The sequence below is a fragment of the Phalaenopsis equestris genome, unplaced genomic scaffold, assembly GCF_001263595.1.
Source record: "Phalaenopsis equestris unplaced genomic scaffold, ASM126359v1 Scaffold000703, whole genome shotgun sequence".
Lineage (NCBI taxonomy): Eukaryota > Viridiplantae > Streptophyta > Magnoliopsida > Asparagales > Orchidaceae > Phalaenopsis > Phalaenopsis equestris.
This window is the reverse complement of record NW_018165143.1, coordinates 467,130-494,744: the sequence shown is the minus strand read 5'-3', so window position 1 is coordinate 494,744 and position 27,615 is coordinate 467,130. Positions and strand designations below refer to the sequence as shown.

At 37.6% G+C, this 27,615-nt stretch overlaps 1 protein-coding gene across 1 annotated transcript in view; it reads right to left on the bottom strand.

Moving 5' to 3' along the window:
• The window catches only part of LOC110030356, a 60,014-nt gene that overhangs the window by 26,487 nt on the left and 5,912 nt on the right, over nt 1–27,615 (bottom strand). The window contains exons 2-11 of the mRNA XM_020733027.1: nt 24,208–25,202; nt 18,851–18,963; nt 18,006–18,214; nt 11,177–11,296; nt 2,665–2,793; nt 2,440–2,565; nt 1,472–1,527; nt 1,274–1,373; nt 677–794; nt 92–307 (exon numbers count right to left, since the gene is read on the bottom strand). Of these exons, the coding sequence (XP_020588686.1) occupies nt 92–307; nt 677–794; nt 1,274–1,373; nt 1,472–1,527; nt 2,440–2,565; nt 2,665–2,793; nt 11,177–11,296; nt 18,006–18,214; nt 18,851–18,963; nt 24,208–25,070 (2,050 nt within the window). The 5' untranslated portion in view covers nt 25,071–25,202. The remainder of the gene's footprint in view (nt 1–91; nt 308–676; nt 795–1,273; nt 1,374–1,471; nt 1,528–2,439; nt 2,566–2,664; nt 2,794–11,176; nt 11,297–18,005; nt 18,215–18,850; nt 18,964–24,207; nt 25,203–27,615) is intronic.

Genomic DNA, 27,615 nt, shown 5'->3' with positions numbered 1-27,615 from the left:
AATAGATATAAAGCAAAGAAATCAACAAGAATTCAGCTAAATAAAAATGCATCCACCATATCACCAAGACTAATGTAAAAAAAGTTCAAACCTATCATTCCACCACCAGCTGCACCATTTTCATTAAATATATTGGATCCTCCGCTTCCACTGCCCAACTCACATGGAAGGTCAGCATCGCCATATGCTTGGCCGCCTTCAATTTGAGTTCCATTATAGTACCCAAAGCCACCTCTGCCTCCATGCCCAGCACCTCCTCCCACTCCATGCTTCAAAAATTTCCCTGTACCAATGCCCTCTTTGCAACCTAAAACACAACCGAAATCAGCTTTACTTCTGGAGTGGGATTGCAAAAGAAAGGGTAGCTAACTGCAAGAAAAACCAGAAGGAAGAAAGAATTTTAAATTTATATTTTTATTCCGGAAAGGATTTAGGACTGCTGGGGTTAAGATTTAATGCAAGGCTGAATACAGACTGACATAGTTTAAGCCTGTAAGGGGTGGGTCAGGATTGAGAAACTTGATAAATGAGGAGAGGGAGGACCTTTAGTTTGATAGGGAATTGAATTTTAAGGTAGTATGTGTCCTTGATTACATAGGTTAGATTAAAAAAGAAAGGAAGAATTATGTTTTTTGCTCCCTTTTTTTCATCAGTTAAAAAGGATACAGTGAATTACCTAACCCGGTTCCACTTATCTCCCCCTCAGTATGAATAACAACTGTCCTAGCCCTGTGAATGTGAATTATAGTCCCTCTCACTGAGCCTTGGATAGTAAGGTCTTCAACACGACATATCTGCAAATTTATAGATATAAATAATGATAAATCTGCTTACTGAAATTAATTAACAAGCTAAATTAAATTAAGATAATCTGCTCAACGAGAAAAAAAATTTTTGAGTGTTAGGAAACTCTCAAAAATGACCAAGTGATACCCGATTTTTACCATAAACAACACATAAATCTCAAATGATTTAACTAAAAATAAATGCATACACACATACTCCACACAAGCATGTATAATTGTACATGCATTATTATTTTTCCATTAAGATGAAAAAAATATAAAGGCAAAACATAGCAATAGTTGCCAGGAAAAAGATCTACGCGACCAAAAAAAAGGCCTTCCAATCATCAAATCTGGTTTTAACATTTCCGGTCAAATGTTCAACTATTTGATTTAAATTATTTCTGGTACCGCAGTAAGAAACAAGGATTTCAGATCACAAGATGAAATGTTCAAATATTATTCACGTTAAATTTAGAAAAACCTACTTGCAATGTCAAAGATAAGGAGTTGTTCACATGGCAGTCATCAGGAGGAATGAGTAGCTCTTGTGGGCATGTTTGACTCTCACAGAGCGCTTGAGCGGCCCTGAGCAAGGCACATTTCAAGCCAATTTAGTTCTGCAAAAGATTAACAAAAACTAGCGGTCCTTATTTTGCATGCGACAAATAAAACATATGACTCACGAACTGCTTCCTATATCATTATCCACTGGAGCTTGCAGCAAGGAACCTGGCCCAACCTGCACAGTGAAAATGACAGAACATTTCCTCAGCATAATTATAGCACTGCAAAAGTTTAGATACACGCAAAGAGTGAAAATAGTCCAATGATTGTTTACATGGGGCCATTTTAGTCTTGCAGCTCGTAACAGTGTTGAATTAGCACCGAGACTTTTTAAATTAGAGCAAACATAGTCCTTTGTCGGGACTATTTTAAGAAAATGGGAGGATTAAATTGACACTTTTATGGACTCTGAGACTAAAATAACCCCCTCCAAAAATTCAAGAGACTATTTTGGACCTTTTTCTTGTTTAGATACCCTGACAATACTTTGAAACATAGCAAACATGTTATCCATTATTTTGATGCACCAAATGAACCATTTTTGCTGATTAAATTGGTTGACCGACAAGCCTGCTTTTGCTTTTAAACAGAAATAAATGGCTTGTACTACAGATTTTGTAATTAATCACAAGCTTGCTTTATAGATTTCCTTAAGCTTAATTTGCTTCATCGGAACCAAATGCATAAATTAAACTTTTACCAATTTTACAGATAGCTGCAGTCCTTGAAGACAATAGCACTTCTAATTTGTGTTATTTGCTTATCCAGATTTCAAGATGAATAGCATAAGACTAATGATGAAAATTATGGCATCTCGATATTAAAATGAAAAAATGGTCATTCCTAGTAAATATAAACCATAAGAAAAGCAAAACATGAGAGATATAAAAATCTTGAAACACAAGCACAAATGCTTAAATTTATATTGCTGCATTCATTTCTCTGATTTCAAAAAAAAAAAAAAAAGTTGTGTAAACTATTTCACATGCATGCACCTCAATGCATGAAAATCCTTCAAAAAAGTCAGGCAAATAGCCTTAGAAACATAACATGAAGAAAAAAAAACACCATACACAAAGGTCCACACCTCTATATTATAAAACAGCGACAAGAATAACCTCTGAGCTTTGATTGCATCACCCGAGCCAGACAATCTGAGAAGTCCTTGTCCATAAACCCCCAAGTCTCCATTTGAAGAGATGACAGAATTTTGCTGTAGCAGAAATATAAATTACTTTTCAAGCAAAAGAAAACCAGTAAAACTTCATAACGCTAAAGTTAAAGAAAATAAACTAAACTATAAAATTCATACCTTTAGAACAATAAGGTTCCTAGCTTCAAGCATGGACGCACCAATATCATGATCACCTCCATCATCAATCTGAATTTTAGAATCCCACATGAGAAGCATTTTGACATACATTCTGAAGGCACCATAAACCTGTTATGACAAAAAATCCAATGTGAGAGAGAGAGAGAGTCAGCCAGCCAGCAAACCATATTTGTAAGACCTTTTATAGCTCAAACGACCAGATTGTTTAGAAAGCGTTATAACAGGGATTACAATACTTTTTTTTTTAGCGCATGCGTGTCCGTACACTAAAATATATGATACCAGAGTAACCCAAAACCTCAACCAAATAATACTTTTATTGCTGAAAATTAAAAGGTTTTACAAACAAGACACAAACACAAAACAACGACGTAGGTTGGTGAGGGTGTGTCGTGGTTTGAGAAGAAGCAAAGACTATGGAGGGTTATATGATGGAAGGACAGCAACCTGGTGATTGGTTGGCGGGATTGATTGGGAGGATGGAGGAAGGTCGGCTGCTGGGAAGCAGCATGAAAAGGGCATTACGATAGCCTACAGGAGTACTAGTTGGAACCAGCGGCAGTAGGCAGGAGGAAGAGGGCTTATGGCAGTCTGCAGACAGGGGGGACTGGGCTAGCGACAGTAGACAGAAATGTGAGGGGTAAGTTACCACACCCTGCATGAAGGCTCCGGTAGGGGGCAGCAAGCAATAAAAGTACGGATACACACCACCTCGAGATGAGTATTTTTCAGAGCACCTCCGTGCAGTTGGATAAAGACCTAAAAAGCAAAATGGGACGTCGGAAGCTGTCCTAACAAAAAACTCAAATCCAAAACTAACCCTAACAAAAAAAAACAATATATATATAGTAGTAAATAAATAGAAAGGGGTAGGAAACCCCTCCCCTTTGGCGACAACTCTAGCCTAGAACAAAGGGCCCGCCGGCCTTTTTAAGCCTCCTTTGTTGACCCGTTCCAGCAGCCAATCAGCCCACAGGTGAGCCAAGCGTCAATATAAAATCACCAAAATAGTAAACATCATGAACATTAAGATAAGGTTAATGATATACTTAACGGAATAGGTTCAAAAGTTTTGATGCTTTTGAAAGCATTCAATGAGCATCAGTTGAAACAAAGGATCTATAAAACCAACCTCATGTGGATGGGGATAAGGCCAATGCTGGTAACTAATCATGGTACCGTCTAGTTTGCTTGACGTGGAGCGGGACGCTTTCTCGTGAACCAGCATTAATGCGGGAAGTCGAGGGCGTGGGGGCGCTGCAAATGTCGAACGCCAACCGGCTTGGTCCAGGTGGGAGAAGGATCGAGCGGTCCTTGCGCTCAATTCCGACTTATTTGGATTGGGACACTCCACTTTACCCTAAGACCATATATAAGTTATTTTTGTTGTTTAAGGTCCATTTTGGCATGAGTTTATTTAGGACAGCCACCGGCGTTCGCTTCTCCCTTGGAGGGTTGTATCTCTCTTCTGAGGTAATGATTATCTTCCCCTACCCCCTTCCGCATCCTCCCACATCACTCCTGATAGCCCCTTCACCGTTGCAGCCTCGCAAAACAAACTCTTTTGGTTGTTTTCTACAATTTCTGCTTTCTAGCCGCCTTCTCCGCCTCTTGTTTGTTGTTCCAGCCGCTCATATTCAGTCCCCTTGCAACCTTACTGTTGTTTCGGCCATGAGAAGCGCCCCTTTGTACCCACTTCACGACCACGTAGCCACTATTTCAATCCCTCCCACTTGGTACCACCATTGTTCAGTCTTCCATGCCCATTGTCATCGTTGTTTCAACCCTCCATCTTCGCTATCGCTACTATTCTAGCCCTCCCCCTTTGTTGTCATCATCCCAGACAGTTGTGCAACATCGATATCTACAGCATACTTGTTGCCCGAAACCAAGAAAACATTTTTCTTGTTGTTTTCTGCCTGCAACCACCTCGTCCACCATCCCGCCACCTTCCACCCCTCACCGGTCGCCACCACGACCTCGAGATCCACCCTAATTTGAGTTGGATTGTTGATTCTATTTTTATTTTCCTTCCAAGTGTGTGAGTTGCAATCGTCATTCCTATTTGATTATTAGTAATAATATTTGTTTGTCTATTGTTGTTTGGTTAACTCTAATATCATTCTGTATCAGATTTAGTCTAACCTTAGTCCTATACCAGGGTTTCTGGCATTCATCAATATCCAACCATCTCCACCCAAAACTTTTCTATTTATTGATTTTTTAAACCGACCATCCAAAAATTTTCTTTCCCACCCTACAAAACCCTATACACCTGCATCAACCTACAATTGTCGGAAGCCTGATCAAGGAGAAAGCAAACGATTTCGCTATGGGAAATGTTGTGCTGGAGCCCGATCCCGATCCCCCAATCCTACTTCCCCCTCGTGCGCCCGATCGCAAAACATGTGTCTCCTGCCTGGCGTCGATCGCGACAGAGGAATTGTTCCCGCCTCTGCCGTTTCGCGAATAGTTGTGCCTACCTGTGCGCGGTAAGAGGCATCGCAGCGGCTCTCCTACAGTTCACGGCACAACCTTTTGTGTTCTTCTTCGAGTTTCCTCGGGATAGAAGAAGAAAAGTGCAAGAAGTAGTTCTTTGCGGCAGAAGGAAGAAGAAAGAAGAAGATCATTCTCCCTTGGCTTCTTCTTGGTGGCTTGTGGCAGAAAAGAAATTGGGTTTATTTCTCTTGTAAGTTTATCTTCTTCGGTGTATATCGGTGTAGAGTTTTTTCAGTGTATCTCGGTGCAGAGATAGAAGAACAGAGAACAAAGTTATCTTCTTCGGTGTATATCGGTGTAGAGTTTTTTCGGTGTATCTTGGTGCAGAGATAGAAGAACAGAGAACAAAGTGATTACTCTTGTAAGTCGAGACGATCGACTGATGTAAATTTCTCAAGTAGTAAAATCTGCTGCAACTCTGTGGACATAGGCAATTTGTCAAATCACGTGAATCTGTGTGTTCCGCTATGTTACCGTTTTTTGTGTGAATTTTCTCGTTCTATTTTTTATTTCATCCAAGATCGTTCTCTTATTTTATTTCTATATATACACCACAACAACTGGTATATCTCACAACAGGAAATTCACAAATATGTGTACAGGAGGATTTCTATGGAGGATATGTAGTGTGAAACCCGCCAACTGCAACTGAGGCTTACCGCATTCAACATGAGGCAATCTAGATGGGTCGCCCGTAGCTACAACGGTGACTTCCGAGATCAAAGGAATGGAGTGAATTTCTTACATCATACGGACGCCAGACACGAAGAAGCTCTACCCTGAAGACTTGACCTTAAAATTCTGAGAAGTAAGAGTTTTGAAGTGGATTTGCCATATTTCGATGGTTACATAGATCAGAACGAGATCATCGAGTCGATTTGGACTTGTAATGTGTTTTTGAGTGTCGAGACGCCCAACCAAGCAAAATGGTAAAACTAATTGTCGGCAAGTTAAAGAAGAGTATATTATTTTGGTGGCAAATTTTGAAGTACCTACGTCAGCACGAGAGAAAAAACAAGATCACTATCTCATCTGAGATGAAATGGGAGATGCAACGTCAGTAGCTACCAATGCACTATAGACCGGAAGTTTAGACAACAATTTTAAAAGTGAAGAGACCAACAACCACCACATTTTACAGATAAGATTCAACACCAGAATCTTACAATCATGTACATCCAAGGGAAAATCCAAGCCAACCCCGCTGGAGAAGAAACTAGTTCTGAGTGGAAAATAAGTAGAACCAATCCATAGTCCCAAATCCATCACAACCAGGGAGTGTTTTTAGTGTCATGGATCTACCGAACCAAGAGACCAAGAGAACGATCTCTTTTACGAATCAGAGAGCAGTTAAAGAGAAATACAATGATCCAGAAGAAGATGAAGTCTTCAGAGATGTTTCTCAACTTCGAGCCGACGAGGAAGATATGTCAGTGATTCCAGTTGAACCCAGGAGAGACTCCAGCTGAGTAAACAGTTGTTTTTTTATAAATTAGTAAGTCTGAGGCAATGAGCGGTCATGCAAAGTACAAGATTGTGGTGTCTCAAATTACATTTTGCATAAGTTCGGAGAAGCACCAGCAGGACTAGCATTAGATGTCCAAAAGAGTCAGGAGCCTGACGAGCCCATATTTATTACGATGCAACACCAACTAAGAGAAATTTAAACTTTTCATGTATATAGGCCGCTACCTGAGTTGCCCCTACAAAGGAGGTTGTATATGTCCAAGATGACTCTTTTTGTGCCACTTTTGGAAGCCCATAGGAAATCAACTTAGTATTAAAATCGGGCCAGCATTGTACCCCCGACAGAGAATCAGACAGGATGGATGAACCGCGGTGTTGGAGACCACCTCAGAATCTTTGTGGTAAAGAACATTTTACAATGAGATTCAGATCCTTCACAAGAAGAAAAAGATATCTCTCATGAATGTTTACGTGTTAGTGTGGTATAGCCTACCAAAGATGTCATTCCATATTTGAACCCTCCTGACAACCTTGATATCAAATACATCTAGTCGAGTACAAGTGGAAGAAGCAAATTATAATTCTAGGGACTCAAGGGTTACTTTATGAAAATCTACGTCGATATGTAACTCCAACGCAGATTGTGCCAAAATATGATAGATACTTATTCTATCAGGACGTGCTTTCAAATTAAAACACCTACAGGATGACTTGCCAGAAGATTATGCCATTTTCGCCATCTGCAATTTGGTCGACTTGGCAAAATACTACGAGGAGGTAGAATTTTCCCCAAACCTGGGAGACTGATGTGAAGGGGGACACTTTCCCGTTGCCTTAATGCGGAAAGTTGGGAGCACGGGGGCGCCTATGCCCGACTCGGGGGAGCCATGCCTGTTCAGGCTGCAACTGTCACACGCCGACCGGCCTGGTCCAGGCAAGAAAAGGATTGTGTTGTCCTTCCTTGTGCACAATTCCCCCTATTTGGAGCGAGCCCACTCCACTTTAACCTAAGAATGTATATATGTTATTTGTTATGTTTTAGGTCAATTTTGACGCGAGTTTATGATACCAGAGTTAACTCAAACCACAATAGAAAAAGTAAATATGATTACTCCAAGCAAATAGAGGTTAAAATTAGAAACACTAAAATAAAAAATAGCAATTGACACACACAAGCACTCAACAAGGGCGGATCACTGGTGATAGCGGTGGCGCGGGGTGGAAAAGAAAATTGGCAAGTAGAAATAGCTAGGCAGCGGTTCGCCGGTTCCCCATTGTCGAGCAGTGAGTAGACAGCCTGAGGACGATGCGTGAGGGTTGTTCGAGTTGATGGCAGCAAGGGGAAGGTGGCAACGAAAGCAGTTGCAACGAGGACGCAGTAGAAAGTTGGTCGGCAACTGGCCAGCCGGTGGAGGAGGTTGCGAGCAAAGTTGGGAAGGAGACGGCGGTGGATCGGGAAGGACTGTGTGGGTTGTTGGGGGAATGGCAGCATGGTTAGCAGCGGACTGGAGGCGATGGCGGCAGGCTGGAGAGTTGGAGCAGCAATGGGGGTTTGGTGGACCTCAAAATAACCAGAGGAAGGTGGCTCGGGGCAAAGACAGTAAAAAAATTGTTGTCATGCGACCTGCGGCGAGGGAGAAAGTGTAGCAGCAAAGTGGGACGGATGTGAAGGGGATAAGGGAATATAATCACCAATTCGGGAGAGAGAAACAACAGGAGCAACACCCAATCCCTCAAATATAGCCATCGATAAATTGCAGGCCTGAGGAAATCAGCATTTCTCCCTGGCTGGGCACATCATGCTTATCAGACATCCTTAATTCCCATGGCAATGTTCCTTGTATCTAATATTGAACCTCCCAAAAACATTTTCAACCTGACGAAACAATCATGTAGATATTTTTTTGTGAAATAAGGGGCCTAATCAAAAGGGCCTGCATTACATTAAGTAGGATGATATGTGTAGGCCCAAAGAAGTTGGTGGGATCAGATATTTTTTTGTGAAATAAGGGGCCTAATCAAAAGGGCCTGCATTACATTAAGTAGGATGATATGTGTAGGCCCAAAGAAGTTGGTGGGATCAGTTTACACTCAAGGGTGAACTGGAAAAGCCTGTTAAGGACTCGTTTATTCTAGGATCTTCTTTCAAAACCTAAGAGTTTCTATTCTAGGTGTCTGCGTGAAAAATATGGCCATAACCCCTGGATACCCATGCAGGGCCTTGCGATGTCCACATCTTCTCGTCTTTTAATGAGTGGTGGAGAGAGTTTGGGGAATTACATCATATGGCAAATTGGCAATGGTAGGAAGGATAATGCTTTCAAGCAGATTTGAATTATGGATCTACCATTATTACGATGACCCACATTTGTCAATCTATATTTGGATGTGAATGTGGTGGTTGCTAGCTTTTTGATCCAAGGCCACTGGAATGATGCTCAACAGGAACGTTTTTTTGGTTCAGAACTTATTTTTCTCATTAAAAGAATGTTGTCGCTTGATATTGGACTCTTGCTTTATTTGCAACACTATTACCAAAATTGCTTACTGCAAATTGTTCGAGGAGGTCCCAAGTTGTACCCAATGGCTTGGAAAACTTCATCTCCATCCCCGTGAGTACATATTTTGTTGGATAATCTTCAAAGATGTTATGCCAACAAATTCATGGTTATGCAAGCACAATATTGGCGATGATTATAGATGCCCCTGGAGCTGTGAAGACATCGAGGATACCAGCCACATAACTGCTAATTGTAAGGTGCTTCGTGAAATTCTCAACATCTTGGATAAATGGGGTTTTCGAATGTTGAATTTAATTCTATCGAGCAAGCTCTTCAGTTTTTTAGCTCTTTTCCCAAGGGTACTCTCCTCAGTGGCAAAATTTACTGTGACGATGTTTACCAAAGTTGGAGAAGCAAGAATGCTAAGAAACATGAGCGCTCATATGGGACCCCAACTACTATGCCTGCTTCGGTCCTTGAGGCTATTACAATAAATTTTAATCACCTGGTGTTGGAGCAATGAAGCACTTTTCGCCTGCTAGGCTACCTTCCCCGATGACTTGCTTCCAACACTCCATCATAGCTATCGTTGTTGTTCTAGACCTCCCCCTTTGTTGCCATCATCGCGGACAGCCGTGTGATGTTAATATATGTTTTCTATTTGCTATCTGAAACTCAGAAAACTATTGTCTTGTTGTTTTTTGCTTGTCAACCACCTCGTCAACAATCCCTCCACTGTCCACCCTTCATTGATCACAGCCACCACCCTAAGATTCACCCTAATATGAGTTGGATTGTTGAGTAAGTTGTTATTTTTCTATCAATTGTGTTAGTTGTAATCGACTATTGGCTTTATTAGTAATAATAATTGTTTGTCTATTGTTGTTTGTTTAACTCCGGTATCATTGCTAGCACAAGAAGAGGGGTTTGGTTGGCAATAGACATTACAGGTACCAAACCTATGCTTCTTAAACACTTAATATGGTTATTAAGGGTCTGTTTGGGGTAGTTGTAGCTTATTGAATAATCTGTTGATAAGCTAATTAAAAATAATTTGTTGATAAGCTAATTAAAAATAATCTATTGATAAGCTAATTACATAAGCTAATTAAAAATAATCTGTTGATAAGCTAGGTGCGGCGGCTATTACAGATTTTTATTTTTTTGGAAAAGCTAGACCACAATCAGAAAGCTGCCACCGCACCTAAATTATTCAGTGTGAGAATACTGTTTTCAGCGTTTTCAAAAAGCATAAAATGCCAAAAAACGCATAAGCTGCCAAAATGCAGTTTTTCAAAACGCCACCGCACCAAATAAGCTGCCCCGAACGGGCCCTAAAACAGTGCATGCACTTTTTATAAATACTAAATGGTTCAGGACTTGCAAAAAATGTACCTAGTTAAGAAAAGGCAAATGATGATGATGAATCAAGATTATGTTCACACTAAAAAGGGTTTGGTTAAAATTAAAGATGATAGGTATTAATCTAATGCTTGTTCAGCCCATCTTATGGTTACCAAAACAGCACATGTGCTTTTTCGAAAATATAATGTGATTCGTGACATGGAAAAAATATGCTAGTCAAACAAAGTGATGCAACAACTGTGGCAAAGGTGGTGCATAATAAACTACAAAATAACTTTTCTCGCATAAGCTAAGCAATACTTTTGAGATATTTCTTAAGGTCGCACAATCATTCTCTATATGAATCTCTAAGTGCATCATTCACTTAAACCTATAAAGCACTTAAGAGGGGTCGCAGGGACGGCTGAGGGATAAATGAAAAAGTACAGAGGTATGGAAGTTGCCCTTGTTAATTTAAATTGTCAAGAAGTATCAACTCCTTCAAACAAGAAAGCATCAGAGGTTAGAAAATTAATCATTCAACAAAAACTCAACAAAAGATATAAAACATAGGAACCACAGTTCTGCCATGAAAAGTCCTTCATCTGTTCAAGTGGAATGTATAACCTAAAACAAGCTGAAAATGCAAAATAAAATGATATTTCAGAGAAGATACATGCCTTTATTACGGAATCACTTAGTAGAAGTTCTTCAGCAACCAATTCAAATTCTGAAACTGGGTAATCATATAGACCAAAGCAAATGCTGCCACTATTAAGTAGTTTTATTTGACCTCTTACCTGAGAAACATAATTAGCACATAAATTTATAAATTACAAGTTATAATGCTGCAATAACACTTGACAGGATTTGTAAAGCAGAGTCTGATCATGTAATAAGTAAATCTAATTTGATATATGTATAACCTTTTCTTTTTTTTTAACGTTTACAGATGACATCCATCACTTCAACCAAGAAAATGGAAATAAAATTTAACCATAAAATATATAAAAGAGCCTAAGAAAATCTAAATGAATGGGCATAAAAATGGAAAGGTTTTCAAATGTGTGTTTTGATACGCAGTTTCAAAACAAAGCAACCAAGAAAAATGCTAACCAAGGTTGCGATATGCAACTGTTAAGCAAAGCAGGTGTTTCAGAAGGCTGTGTGATGAAGCAAAAATTCTTTCAACGCTTCGATTATGAGTGCAAGGGACATAGTATGAGGGCATGAAGTGAGGTATGAAGTGCAGCTGTGTTATTATGCAAGTAGCTTCGCACCGAAGGGGAACCCAACAGTGGTTTCTCACAAGGGATATAGTAGGATGGATGGCTTACAAGCTATGGCAGGTGGATACAAAATAGATCACAAGTCTCAGATATTGACAATGTGTGTGAGAATGACAAGATTGGGAGAGAGATAATAGAAGAGAGGAGAGGTTTATGAAATAAGTCATAAATAAATATAAATTTTGAATATAATAAAATATCAAGAAATGGTTTGGTTCCATTTGGACATGAACCAAGATTTATTCCTTGATTTGTTTTAGGTCCAATTAATTAAACGTGTATTATAAGTACAAAATATATGCATACATGATATACAAGTCATCAATGCTTTAGTCAACAAAAGCATAGCTTCACTCAACCCTTTTTGTTCGATGAAAGAAAAAAATTGAGAAACAAATTACATTTTAGTTTTGGAAACTATGAAATGATTGGCAATAACCAGCATCACAATGCTTTAAGAGAATGTTTTATTAAAGAAAACAATCTTGTTCGAGAATATTACCCCAAAATAAGGCCAATTATGTCGTTTGAAGACCTTGGCTAGCCTGGTTAAAATCTCAAAACATCAGTTATAGGCTACAATCAAAGCCAACAATTAACCATGGAAACTACCATGAATCACAGCCTAATCCTCACACTTATGTATGCCATTCATAGCTTCGAGAAATCATGCATGATGTCAAGAGATAGATAACATTAGTTGTGCATCATCTACAAAAAAGAATTGCATAAAGTGTATAAAACCCAATCACAAGCGCCATAAGGACCCCTCTAGCACAATCATACACCTTATCCCATTCACTACACTGAGTCCCAAGTACAAAAGATCAAATAATGTCCACTTTCTAGAGAAACTTTAGCCGCCCTCAGCCCATAGCACTAAGTCTCTCTTTGCTCCCTCTCCCGGGAACACCATCTGGCACAATAATCTCGCATGCTTGCACCCCAACATCCTCTAGTGACATCACTTACCCAATAAAGCTCCCAAGTTCTCACGCTGCGCATCTCCACCTCTCGTTAATCGCCTCTTTGCTTGTTAAGTGTCTCCCTCTCCCACCCATCACTCTCTCTACTTATATTCACTCAACTCTTGAAGAGCGCCTATCTCTTCCAGAAGCACACTGATGAGTGTCTCTCACCCACTCAAACGCAACAAACCAACAACACCCAACAAGCAAAGGCAATGTGGATGGAGCTCTATTATTCTCATATTTGTCCAGCATTGGAGTCATCATCATAAATAAGACTCAAACGTCTCTAGGGCTATGGGACGTTAACTCCAACACTGAGACATCACACAACAATTAGAGATTCAAGCCATTCTTTTCCTTTAAAAGATCATTTAAACTATAGATGTTAAAGAGCAAAGGCAATATCACAGAGGGGGGAAAAGTGAAAGTTCAAACAATTCATATTATAAAAGACAACTAGAGAGCAATAGAGCAGCAAAATGGTGTGCCCAAATAGCTCTTCAAAGGGAGTTTGTTTATAAAGATGCAAAAGAAAAACATCCTCTATTTTCTTTTAGTTTAGAGGATAGATCTCATTTTGTAAATGCCCAAGGCAGAATTTTGTACACATTTTTGTCCTTTAATATAGTAATCTAAAAGCAACATTTTAAGAACAATCTCGTAAGAAAAATTATTGGACTTTCAATATCCACAAAAATGCAACTCTCGCTCATGGAATTTCCAATGGATGTACGCACCATCACAATCTTAATGGGTTAATAGAAAGCCAAAAAACATATTAAATCAAATATTTGTCTTCCAAAAGATGTAAGCCCCAACTAAAACTCGAACAAACATCAAACTAGCAATCCCATCAATGAAAATTAAATCCACCAACAAGAATGAACAGAAGACAAACCAAAAATCTCACACGTGACTTGAACATATGTTCTCGAGTCAAGTTGAATAGCCTAGGAGCCCTTGTTGGTTATGTCACGTGACTAAGAACCTGAAGTGATCGGTCTTTGTGCCTCCAAACTTTTCAATCGCATGTCATAGGTTATTTGAATATCTGACCTATCATAAGAGATTTAATTATCATAATTAACTTTTCATGATCGAGTGAACTGTCACTGATGATTAGTGTCAATGCATCATACCCCCTGGTCAATCCTAAGACTACAGGGTCCAATCCACTTAGGCAATTAAAAGTGTTGACTTAAGAGAATATGAAGGTTGGAAGTTTATTTTAATTAAACATCTATATGGTTCACATTTAACAAAAAGGTTCTAAGTATTTAAATAAAGCACGGAAAATTCAAAAGTGCAAAGATAACAAATGTTTGATTAAGAGTGACTTGCTCAAGCAAAAGGGATCTATAGCAGATGTGGCCGATCAAAAGAGTTGACTTCCTCAAGTGGATGTCGCCTCCAAGCCAATACATACTCTATCCAAGCAAATTAAGTTTGGAGCCTTCAAGTGGATGTGTCCCACTTAAACGTATACTTAGACAAATGTAGAAGTACTCAGGCTACGCTTGAAGAAACATAATAGAACGAATGCTCAATCGAAGTGATAAGACAAAACAAATATATAGTCTACTCCTAGCCAAATAAAATTTGTCAGAAAAAAAGATTTGTTCAAATGGAGTAGATGATTTGATGCAAGCCTCAAAAACATCTATTATGCACAAATAAAATATTGACACCATGATCTGCTCAAGATACTTAGAGTAAGATAACGCATTGTTTCCAATTAAGATCTCTAATCGCTACAACTTGAAGACCCCTAATGTTGGTAGATTGAATCCATTGGCATATCCAAGAAGAAAAAACATCAAATATTGAAGAGGTCCACCATCATCCCCTAACATTTACCATCAACTAAATTCAAACATAAATATGAAATATAAACCAAAAATCAAGCCTACGAAACCTTCTTAATCAAAAGTGATCCCTTGCAAGCAAAAACTGTAATTAACTCGGGGATTAGGCCTATAAGAAATCATAACCCTCAAATAAAAAAAAAGATTGACACGACACCAAGGAAAATCTAGTTATAACAAATCTTATCTACCTCAAAAAAATTTGCTCCCAAGTATTTATACTTCCAGAATGCTCAAAGGGAACAATTTGGCAAGTGATAAAATACAAAAAAGGCAAGAACTTTAAGAAAAAATAATTTAATATTTTACATATGCACCAATCCTTCCACCAAAATTATCTCAACAGGAAAAAAAAATAGCTCTAAAAGAATATCAATTGTTGAAAGAGGATAGCAAAAATCAACAATTTCTATATTAAATTGTATCTTAGTATTTTGAAGTAAACTAACAAAATAATGCTTCGTGAATATGTAAACATAAAGTGTACCAAGAAAGTTATTTAATATTTACAAAAATAGAATTTCCCATAAGAGAACATCATTGCACTGATGGACGGTTAACTGTAATAAGTACAAAATATTATTTCAGCATTTTAAGCTGAGGGGCAGTACAAACCAGCACAAGTCACCAAAACCGCAATACGGAAGTGTTCCTAACAATCTGTTATATGTTAGTATCAAGACATTATCTAAATTACAGTAATATTTCACCGTTAATGTGACTGGTTTGCAATTGAACCGCTGTAGGAGTACAGAAAAAAACTTTTTTATAAATCATAGCTTAAACAAACAAAATACCTCTACTAAAACCTAAACAGAATACATCTACATCCCTAACCATTTTTCAAGCAGTAACAACAATCCAAAAAAAAAATGTTGTTTAATAAGATTAGTTCCTTTATGGTGATGGCTCGAAAGCTAATAGAATGCCCAAACGATTTACACTATCAACATTTTCATATTTCTCCCTTATTTTTTCCTTTTGCAAACAGCAGTTTCTTTATTTGTCACCAGAGGCCAATAGCCAAACCAATAAGGCACGCATATCAAAGTGACAGCAGATGATTTTTTTCATGACATGAACCAAGATCAAAATGGATCAAATAAAACATCCAATACACAGGCCTACAATCCAATGGAGGCATGTAACAGATTTATTCCTAATTGAGTAAACCAATTAGTGGGATAAAGTTTGGTTTCATACCAGTCTATAGGAATGTCAACAATAGCCCCACTCTTAACGTTAAACTAAGGTAAAAACAGTAACTTAACGTGTTGAATTGAAACCAATTTCCCTTTCAAATTCAAAAGTAATTTTGTAAAAGGAGGAGACTGAAAGTAAAACTAAATGATATGACATTATTACAGCCATTTGTGTAATCAAAACTTAAACAACAAAATATCTTAAAGCACTTGAGATGGTTTATTCTCACATAAACTAATTATCAAACAGCTTTGGCATAGTTCTACCAAGTTCAACTTTTGTACTAAAAAAAGGCAAATTTTGACTGGGTTGGGCGATTTATGCAATTTGAGGCTTGCATGGTCAATAGCCTTGAAACAATTTTCTGCTGGTTGAGCAAGTTTGTGTGACTGCCACAATGGGTCCAATAATAAGTTCACAATGCAATTTGGGTTTACAAAAGTCAAAGTATCAAAGCCACAGAAAAATTTCTAAATTGAGAGAATCGAGAGATGAAATATCACAGCAAAGAGCTCTTATATGATAGAAACAAATCCTTAAACATATGAAAACATTGGATTCAAAACCATATCTGATGATTTACAAATATATTGTTGTTGATATGTTAATTGTTGACCCTCTCCTTTTGGCCGGCAAATTAAATGAAAATATGTTATTCGAGTAAAAGACAAAAATAATCTCAAAACCATTAAAGGAGCCTATTTTTAGTCCTAAGCATTTTTCAAGTGTTTGATTTAGTCTATAAACAAGTCAAATAAAAACCAATTTGGTCATACCACCAACAATAAGATTTTTTTGCATGTAAACGGGTTAGAAGCTTTCATGAGGGGATTTTAAGTATTTTCATATTAACCTCACTATTTTGAGCTAGTCCTAAGTAACGAAATTGATTTTTAAAAATCCAAAAACCACCCATGAAAAGTTCCAATCCACCAATTTCTGTCCAAATAAATGATAAAGTTGACAGTAGGACCAAATTGATCCATATTTAGTGAGTAGAGAGATTAAATTGAAAACTTGGAAACTATCGGACAAAATGAACATGTCTAAGAAGTCAGCAACTAAATTGAACATGCCAAAATGGTATTTTCGACATTCACTCTTAATTAACCCTTCTTCATCTTGCTAAAGCTATTTCAAGAATCTATCATTATTTGATTCAAATTAATTTAAATCATACCATTGACTTATCCTAAATGGATGCTTGCATCAAAAAGTCTTTATAAGGTTAGCTCTTACTACAATTTCCTTATGCATAGAAATATTCTTACTTTTTCTAGTTGGACCCATACGACCATTGTTCAAAGAAAAATTGCCTCATTTCGGATGAATCATTTATATGAGCAAGATTCCTAGCAAAATCTTTCTTCCACGTATGGGATTTAATATTCTACAGCTAGTGCCATGTGCAACTCTCTTTCGAGGTATGATACTCACATTTTCTTTAAATATAGCTTTATCACTAAATTTTAGAGGATATTTCACCAAGTTTGTTATAATTATACCGTTACATTGCGTACTGATGCATCACTTCCTTGTTGTGAGATTTATTTATCAAGGAAAAATTCACTTTCAAACATTTGATTGGAGAGGAATAACATATGTTTTTCCAATATATTTTAAGGGAAAAAAACATCAAGTGCGACTTAATATCTCAAGCTTATTTTAGTATAAATTTTCTAGTCATGAAAAAATGCTCTTAAAATTATATAACAAAATTAAAAATAACAATCTTCCAGATAAGCCTTCAGAATTATACAATTCTAATATTTGATTCTTAATTACTTAGTTTTTGTAAACCTTTCACTTTCTTTCTACACATCCATAATATTTTAATTGTGCTGTTTTTCTATTTAATTAAGACCACAATTTTCCAGCTTTCAGTTAGAATATTTTTGGCCTTCAACCTGTCTTAAATTTTAGGTGAAAACAAATTTAATCACGTGTCTATCAAGTCCATCCCCAGCCTTAAAAGGACCAATTTCGTAACAACCAATAATATAATGCACCATACCCATCATCATCCCTTCCCACACCTCGTATGCCAACCGAAAAAACAAATTAACCTCATTCCCTTAGAGAAACATAACGATCCATGCAAACCTGAAAAAGCACATAACTATATAGCAAATAATAACAGCTAATATAATATAAAAATAAAAAAGTACCGAGATTTACAACCTGCACCCTTGTCCATAGCAAAGGTACCAAGGCTTTTGCGTTACCCTCCACATAAACATTAGACCAGAGCTGAGCAGTAGGAAAATCCAGTAACGGTGTCTCCGTATGTGTTGTGTAATTGTCATTGCTTACTTTAAGACTCTGCAAAGTTCTATCAAAAATTGTACCAGCTGCACCGGCATTTTCTGTACATCCAACACTCTGCCCACCTGCTTGATTCAAGAAAGCATAGAATTAAATGAATTGGAAAAGAAAACAATATTAAGGGAAGAGCTTATTAACAAAATGGGAAGTGCTACAAAATCATGGTAATAGTACAGAACGTAAATTACAAATAGTGTGTTAACAATGTGAATAAAGAAACTACATATGCCTCATAAATTAAACAGAGAAAAACCATTTTATTATGAGAATGGCTCTTAAGCAACACGATAGCATGTCAGAACAATATTTGAAATTTTTTTTGACACGAGCTTCTGTCAACTAATTTTAACAGTGGGAATCTCATTCAAACAGCAATTAAAATAGGGAATTTTCATCCATGGAAAATGTTTAGTATTTACTTAGGCAGTCCATGAAAACCAAAAGGCAGAAAGATGTGATGAAAAAAATGGTTTATATACCTACATATAGATGTGGTAAAAAAAATGTTTATTTAACCAAAAGTTTAAAACCTTGAATACCTGCATATCCTGTAACTAATGCTATCCCATTTTAGCACACATAAATCAAGATAGATAAGAACAGTTTGATTTTATTAAATTAAATAATGGCCATATCTTCATGTATGAGGCAATACTCCAAACAAAATATGATTCAAACAGAGATATATGCTTGGTTCAAACCATGAACAGTAATTGTTACATCTTGGATGGCATAACACACGAGAGATATCCTGCCGCCACCGCCACCGCCCCACCCACTCCCTCCAGCAGCACTGATAGTACCCTTTCCTTTCCTAAGCATCAAGCAAAAACAGATATCAGACAATTCAATATCCGTTAATCAACATAAAAATAATCTATTTAAATCTTAAAAAAAAAACGTGTCATCCAATATGTTATCAATACCTAGGCTAAGGCCATCATTTGTCACATTAAAAAAATAAAAGTTCAACAAAAACTTGCATGCAAAACTACAGAAAACTACTCCACTTAGGCATTTGCGCTCAATTTAATCTACAGATGACTAAAACTAGTTCAGGACAATGTTTCCAAGATAATAAACAAAAAAATTTCATACTGAATGCTACAAAAATAAGACCAATGAGAGCCATATATTACCATGCTATTGCAACACGATAAAGTAGTTGTTAAAAGTTGTCATCACACCCCATTTTAAAATAAAAATAAAAGTGGAAATAGTCATGTCCTCGCAACATTTTTTTCATGCATGCCACAGTCTCACGGCAATTATCTGAGAAGAAATCACTTACATCTCAGACTATTCATGATACAAATTGATGTGTTAGTGCAACAATTTGAGAATTCTGAACTGAAAAAATGATTTTATTTATCGAGTATAAACTTGAATTTTTTATAGCTAATTGTAATGATATTTTATGTAAGTTTAAGATTTGTTTTAATTAAAAATAACAGGACATACTGTCAAAATAGAAGCATTTGAATTGCCTTAAAAAAATTCAGGAGGTGGAGATATCAAGCCTATAAAGAAGCTTCAAAGCTAAAACAAAAAAAAGCATGATACCCCAAAAACCACCAGTAATGTAATTTTCAATGTCCACACAAAGCTAAAACAAAAAAAAGCATGATACCCCAAAACCACTAGTAATGTAATTTTCAATGTCCACAAATTACATATTGCATTGACAAAAGTGATAGCAAATTCTCATGGGTAGATTATTTCCGGAAAGCTATCTTAGATAGTATTATGCTGAATTGTTTCAAATAAAGTCATTGCTAGTTTAATTTAACATATATAAGCTGCACCGTCTTTTCTTCTCGGTGTAATGAAGCCGTGGAGGAGGTGCACACACAAATTTCGCATTTCAATTGTGCATTTACAGCTCAAATCAAAACTATGGTATGGAAATTTTCTGAAAAAAAAAATGAAGAAGAAATGCATCAAGGAAACTCAAACAATGTTTCAGCTCTTAAACCAAGCGGACAACTTTGCTACTGATTTAACCTGAGTGAAGCTTCCCTTTTTTAGAAGTGAAAAATAGCGAGGGTAGCAGTATACTTGTGCAAAATAAGAAAATTCAGAAGTGCCAATTCCATATTTTAAAGTGCAAAAGGCAAGAGTTAGATTCAATGCCAAGTGCTTCACTCCTTCAACTGATTGTTCACATGGAGTCTCAAGTTCACTATTGTAGGCACCAAAAAGGGAGGTTGAGGATTTCCCAAAGTTCCCAAGACAGGGTCCGGAAAAGTTTGCTTCACTAGGCTTCACAATAGCTCCCAACTAACTCTTCTTGCAAAAGAAGGTCACCCCACTGTTGACCTCATTTTCAATGAGGTCTTAGTCTCCTACTCTTAGAACTCAGGATCTAGCTTTACGAGTTCCTTATTGACCATCCAGAGACCCACACCACGTAAAACTTCAAATCACTTCTTGACCCATTTTTGTGAAGACCTCGTATGAGTAGTCCCAAGCACTCGACTGTTAGTTGCAAGGGCAAAGGACTAACATGCAGAGGGCCCGAAAATGAGTTCCCACAGGATTTAAGAGGTCTTAAGTAAACCCTTTGTGACTAGAACACTCGCGAACGCCGCAATTTACACTCACTGCACCACATACGATGTTTACTTGAATTGAACTGATCGTCTGCAAACTTGTCCGGACGACCCCGGATAAAGAAACAGATCACGCAGATGTGTCAAGAACGTTGACTTTAACCAGAAAGAACACCCATATTGTTGTGGTTCTGCACGCACGTAAGCTGCACGAAAATCGATGCGTATTAACTTTAGTTAAAGGAGGTGGGTTTCGGCTTAGCCCAGGTTCGATTCGGGCTGAATACAACAAAATTGAGTCAGGTCGAGCTGATAACTCAATATATAACTTGAATTTTGAAATTTCAAAATTAGCTGCCCAAACTCCCTTGATTAAATTTAATTAACCCTTAACCCTTCACATTCAATTCCCTGCCAATATGTTGCATAACGCATAACGTCTCTATGGAATTCAAATATACAAAATTCCGCTCCCTCTTCGCATGGCTAGAGATCGCTCAGTCCGGCTCCCCCTCTATTGCTCGGCACTGAAAACTCCTCCTTCGGCTCGATCCTGTCTCTGCACCGAAGCATTTGCCTCTTCCTCCTCTCGTTTGACTCCTGACTCCTACCTTCTGCACCATAGTTTCCCGCTCGACTCCTCTCCCCCGCACTGAATCCCTCTCCTCTGCACCAAACTCATTTGCCTGCTTTCCCTCTCCCGCTCGCCTCTCTCTCCCTAACGACAAATCCCGCTCGCCGCGACAAACCCCGCCCGCCCCTCCTCCCACAAGGAAACGGCTCGCCTCACCAGCACGCGCCTGCTTCGCCTTCCCTTCTCCCGGCCGCGTATGCTCTCCTCTCTGCACCGCAAACCCCCGCAAGCCTTTCTCTCTCACACTAGCCCGGAAGCCCTCACATCCAGCACTCGTCTGCTTCACTTTCTCCTTTCCTCACGACCGAAGCTCCCTCGCTCACAGCCTCCCTCTTCAGCCCGAAGCTCCTCGGAGATTAGCGCTCTCCCTCGTCGATAAACGGCTAGCCATCGACCAATCCCGTGTTTCGTTTTTGCTCGATTTTCTTGCTGCTCGCCCAGTATTCTTGATGCTCACTTAGTTATTTGTATAGTAAGTTGGCCTTTACTCCAGGATCTGATTTTTTTATTATTATTAAAGCTACAGTTAGTTTCATGAAATAGCTTTATTTCTTCCTGAAAATGCTTGGAACTTTCTAAGTCATTAACAAATCAGGGGGACCTTTGACCTGCTGCTACTTGTTCATTTAAGTTGAAACAACTTGAATCTACATATAAGGGGTAGCTTACACACAAAGAGTTCTAGAGAGGTATAATACATGTAGCTTTGCTTCTCATGTCAAAATCTGATATGGATGGGCTCCCTTGGAGTATTTATAAGCATGCCACATTATTCATATATTAGAATTCAAAACATCTGTTTATATCCAAATTGTTTTAGCAACGGAATAATTGTATGTGAGTTACTTAGCTAATCAAAAGTTGCTTGCTGATGTTGAGCTTTTATCGGACTTAATTGTGCTTTTGTTCATTTGGAACTTCGCTTCATGTCTCTTGTTTAAAGTTCAGTGTGACTGTCCCTCACTTAGCTGATGTTCTTTGCTTTATTCATTTGTTTATTTGCATCCACTTCAATCAAACAAGTTTATTTGATCAGGTTTACATGACTATTTTCATGATTTGACTTGGTTTAGATTTAAGGGATTGTTTTCATTACTTTCTTTTAAACCAACTTCTCGGTGTGCCTTTGCGAGGTAAATTCGGACATGGTCGAGGCGTTAAATTATCGTAGGGCTACCCCTGAAACAGATGAAAGATACGACAACAAACTTCACGCCGGTGAGATCTCTCTGAACCACTCAATAAGATGAAATGTATAAAATAATAATAATAATAATAACACAATCATCATAATTCGTTCTTTTGAATTTGTGGGTCCCTTGGATGAGGTAACCCACGGTTGCTAACGAGATCTCCTCAGTTTAAATGAGCTTAACGACTCGTTTAGACTAAGTAATTCAAAAGAAAATAGCGGTATCGGAACAATGGAACCGTGAGATCCTAACAGGTGTCGCTCTAATCAACTTTAACCCCTCATAATACTTAAACGACAACAAAATTAAAACTTTGGAACACACCTGGTAAAACATTTTGAACCTTAAATTTTAGGACTACTACTTCAACGAGGAGCTTGAAGCCAACTTTGTGGGCAGCACGGCGATGAGTTTGTGAGTATACGCCGTGGGCATCACGAAGAGGACCTGCAGAAGGACATCTTCGAGAGAGCAAACGAGTCTACAACAGCAAATTTTTCCTAAGTTTAAACAAACAAGTCATAGAACTTCGAGGTAGTTCGTCTAGCACGGCGTAAATTCTTAACTTATCTTTAGGCCTCTGCACAGTCATGTTGAACAGTTTTAAGTCCTAACTCGACCTAAGAGTCTGAGGTTGTCGTTCGGTACAACTTAAACCCTCATATCTCTGCGGGTTATCTACACAATCGTATATTATGCAAATGTAAGTCTCAAATAATAAAATTTGCAGAATTGAACACTCGAATAACATCATCTTCAAAACGCAGTCACACAGTAGGATAGTTTGGGAAGTCACTGAGAGTTCTCCTCAGGATCTTTGACGTCTCATATATTTTTCTTCCTTTGGACTCCTGAAAAAAACTGTTGCTATTTGAGTCACTCTCACTTGTCTTTTCATGTCCTACCGTGAAAACTTAAACCTTGAATTCTTAAAGACTATTATATCTGATCATTATCGAGAGTTTTCTCAAGTGACCCCCGTCATTTTGGATGTAATTAACTATAAGGGTTTGACTCTACAGGGACCTTGGAACTCAAGAAAAATAAATCATATTCAATCTTTATATTTGATAAGAGAACTTGTCGGTCACACATAAAAGGTTCGCAGGCCAAACAGATGTCACAAATCTCATAGTTTGTATGATTTGGTCTACCGCCGAGGTATACACTTATCTTCGGGAATGTATAGTATTCGCGGTATCGGACACGATTATATAAACTATTAGACGAATGAGATCTATTGGTTTCATTTTTCAAAAATTAAAATACACTACTTTCAAAATCAAAACTATATACCTATTATAATAAATTAAATTTCAAAATTATTTTCAAAATAAAAAAAAGTTGACCGAAACCCACCCAACTATTATTTAAACCAAGATGACAATCTATTGACAAGAGCTTTACATATCTAGCCATCATTTAATCAATCTGCATTACTAAAAAGAAAAGCATAATTTAATAAACTTTAAAAAAAAGAAGAGGAAAAGATTGTGAGCGTAAAACAACTGCTAAAACCGGTAAAAGAAACCAAAAAAAAAACAGAATAACCACATATAAACCCTAAATATTGATAAAATTTTATTATGATTACAAGTTCGCGAATCTTCTAAGTTGAAAATACAGCAAAGTTATCACACAACCAATAATATAGAAAAGCAGATATAATTAAAACTTACAATTTTAAAGCATTAATCAAGATACTTCCACCAGAACCACCACCACCTTTGAGACCTCCTGCGCCTCCATCAGCAGTTACTAAGCCATCCACATTCAGTAAATCCCTAACGTCAAACTTGATCCTCCCACCACCATCACCTCCATATAGCTTGTCAGCAGATGTGCTGCCTCCCTTGCTTCCATAACTCCATGGTTCGGATAATGTTGACCAAGCATAGACATCTCCACCCCAATTTGTTTTGTTGCTCTTCAAACAAGAAGCACCGCGACCACCATGCCCTCCGCCGGCTCCATCATTGCCGCTCGGTGTGCCACTCGTTTGCTCGGGAGGCGGCCCACCAGAGGCTCTTGTATTAATGGTTGAATAGGGGTCGAGAGTAAGATTGGTTGAAACAAAAATGATTGATCCCGCAATAATTTCTGCATATGAACCAACTCTAACTATGCCTGAGATGTTGACAGTCACATAACATCCTTTTACAGCACATATTATAGAAACACCAGGAGATATCTCTAGGTTCCCAGTCCCATATATACATAAGTCATCCAAGTAAGATACATTCGAACTTATGAAACAGGTTTCATTCAGTGAGCCAATACCTTTCAGGTCCTGACAAGAAACAGAATTCAAAAATAAACAGGAACCCTCTTCAGCCTGGTTATACTGGTTCCTTCGGTAAGAATCAAGTAAAACTGGTCGAAAAGACCCTGGAGCAAGCCCTCTTAAATCTAATCCTTCAACCGCACAATCTTCAAGGCTTGATAAAAAAATTGATATCAAGATACAACCTAAATAGGATGCCAGAATAAACCTCCAATTTTGCGTACAAGATCCATGGCAATTCATGCAGCCAAAGAACATGACAATTCATCCAATGTTTTCTTATCAAACAAATAGAAAAGCATATGGTAAACCTGGATTAAAGCACAAATTCTGTAAGCATAGAAAGAGTTACTAAGCCACAGAGCACACTTGCATAGAGTTTCTGTTTCCCTGTTAAAGGACACGAAGAACTGTTACAAATAATATTAAAATGTAATAAACTAAAAGAGAAATTAGAAGGTGGCGTTCCAATTCAAGTTTCATTTAATAGAAAGGATTACACACTTTAAACAAGAGACAAATTGTTTTGGGCATTCCTGGAGTAAGGAATATGGTATTTCTTGCCCAAAACAATCCCTGATGACCCTACTTTATTAAAACTAGTTTAGCCCTGTGCATACTAAGAAGAGAGGATGAGAACCTAGTGAAATTCTAGGAGTTATAAAGAGCCAACTTAAATGTCAAATATCAGAGCCAGTAATGGAGTAACTTACTAAGATGCTAGTCAGAACTGTTACATAAAGCTAACAATAAGGGTTGTTTCGCACGGATAGTATCAAATATATAGACCAGCAAAGATATTATGCCCAAATTTGATAACAGAGGATTCACACAGGCTGAAAAGAGGGGAAAAAATACCTAAATTAGTTCGAAAATCTGAAGAAACAATCAGGCTGTAGAACTGTGTGAACGGGTTGCTCTTTGGGGACTTTCAGAGGTCAGTTTGCTTAACGAAAAAGAGAGGAAGTAAAGATAAGATAATTTCTGCTTGGAAAAAAATAAGGAAAAGTAGAGCAACATAAGGTGTACAAGGATCATGTAAACAAACTTATTTACGAGAATTAGGAGAGCAATCATGCAAGCTTGTAAGCCTAAACCAATGCAATAAAACTTATCATGAATTCATCCTTTTCAATGCAATGGCGTCTCACTTTTTCCCAACATGTTTGATGCCAAGGAAAATTTTGTAGCATTTTTTTTGTGCATAAGTTGTGACATGCCTTCACTTGGCTAATGTTGGGTGCATCCCATAACACTTCCATGGTGAAAATCATGCCCCATTCCAGTATAGAAAATGATGAGGTATGTCTCAAGCCTTATTTATATTGTCTTAAAAGTTCAAAATGAGATCCACCCGAAAAAACATTATGGTTAAACCCAACATGCATCTTCAGAATTAATTTTTAATGCAGAATACAAGATCGAGATGGCGGGTGATGGACGATTCCAAATCAATCTGTAGAAAAATAAAAGTAGAAAAGCGATGCAAATTCATATTTTTATAAGCAAGCCTATGGTTGATTTTGTAACGAGAAGCCGAAATAACAGAGAATGAACTATTGTCAACAGTCAAATAAATAAGGACAACATTATAGTGTTTTACTAGCATGTATCTCATAACTATTCAGAGTCAATGAAGCAGTGTGAACCATAGAATTGATCTAGTTATGATTTCATGCCCGGGTATTTATTTGGTGTTGTTTTCATCATTTCGGTTCTTAATGATGAGGGTTGATGCTGGACCACTAAAGGCATGTTTCTCTAGTCCAAGGTGAGTTTTGATAAAGGATGTGTGAGCTCAAAAAGAGTCCTATTATGCTGATTTTGCATAAACTTGTTCATTAGTTAATTTCAAAATTTTCTTCATCCTTTTATTCTAATAAGCCAATTTGATTGTAGCCCTAAGGAGAAATTTCAAATCCATCACAGCCTTGAATCTTCACCTCGCACATAATAATGCCATAATTGCTATGACGTAGACACAAGCTCACTCATTGCAGTACTTAAGATGATAAATTGCAGCACAAATAGCCACATTGTTTTCCAATCCATTATGAGAAGCTACTTGCCTTCTCTATCTCCCCAATCATGACAGGCCGAAAGCTCCATTACCGACTCACCCTAACGCCTAAAAACAATCTCGGCTGTGAAAAAGCAACTGCTTGCACATATCAACCCTAACAATAAATGAATCATGTCCCATCTGATGCTATGTGCTCTTATTATTAATTACAGGATTGAGGACTTGCATCATTTAGAAGAGAAAATTTAAGTTATGACTATGATCCAAGATGACAATCATTTTGAATAGAAGGATAAAATCAGCAATAACGACATGATTCTACAAAAATTGAGAAACCTCTTCTTTTATTAAAGCCATACTTGAAATAAAATTATGTGCAACAATATCATAATTCAATTTGCTCACTAACTGATAGCATTCAACAAAACTGTGGGGTCCAAAGTAAGATCATAAATCAAAACTTTGCCATATGGTTTTAAAAGATCATTTCTTAAATTAAACTGAAATAATCTTAATCAAATGAATGGTCAAGTTATAGAATAACAATCGCAAATCCTGAAGGAAATATAATGTCAGTTATGCTGCTTTTATCTTAAATTTATACAGAAGTGATATTGCCAACGTAATCACCACAGTAAACATTATCTTAAATTTATTAGAAAAAATTATAAAGAATGTAATTACTATAAGAAGAGAGCAGATTTCATCATTGCGACTACCTCCAGGATATTGCCACACACACACACACACACACACACACACACACACACATATATATAT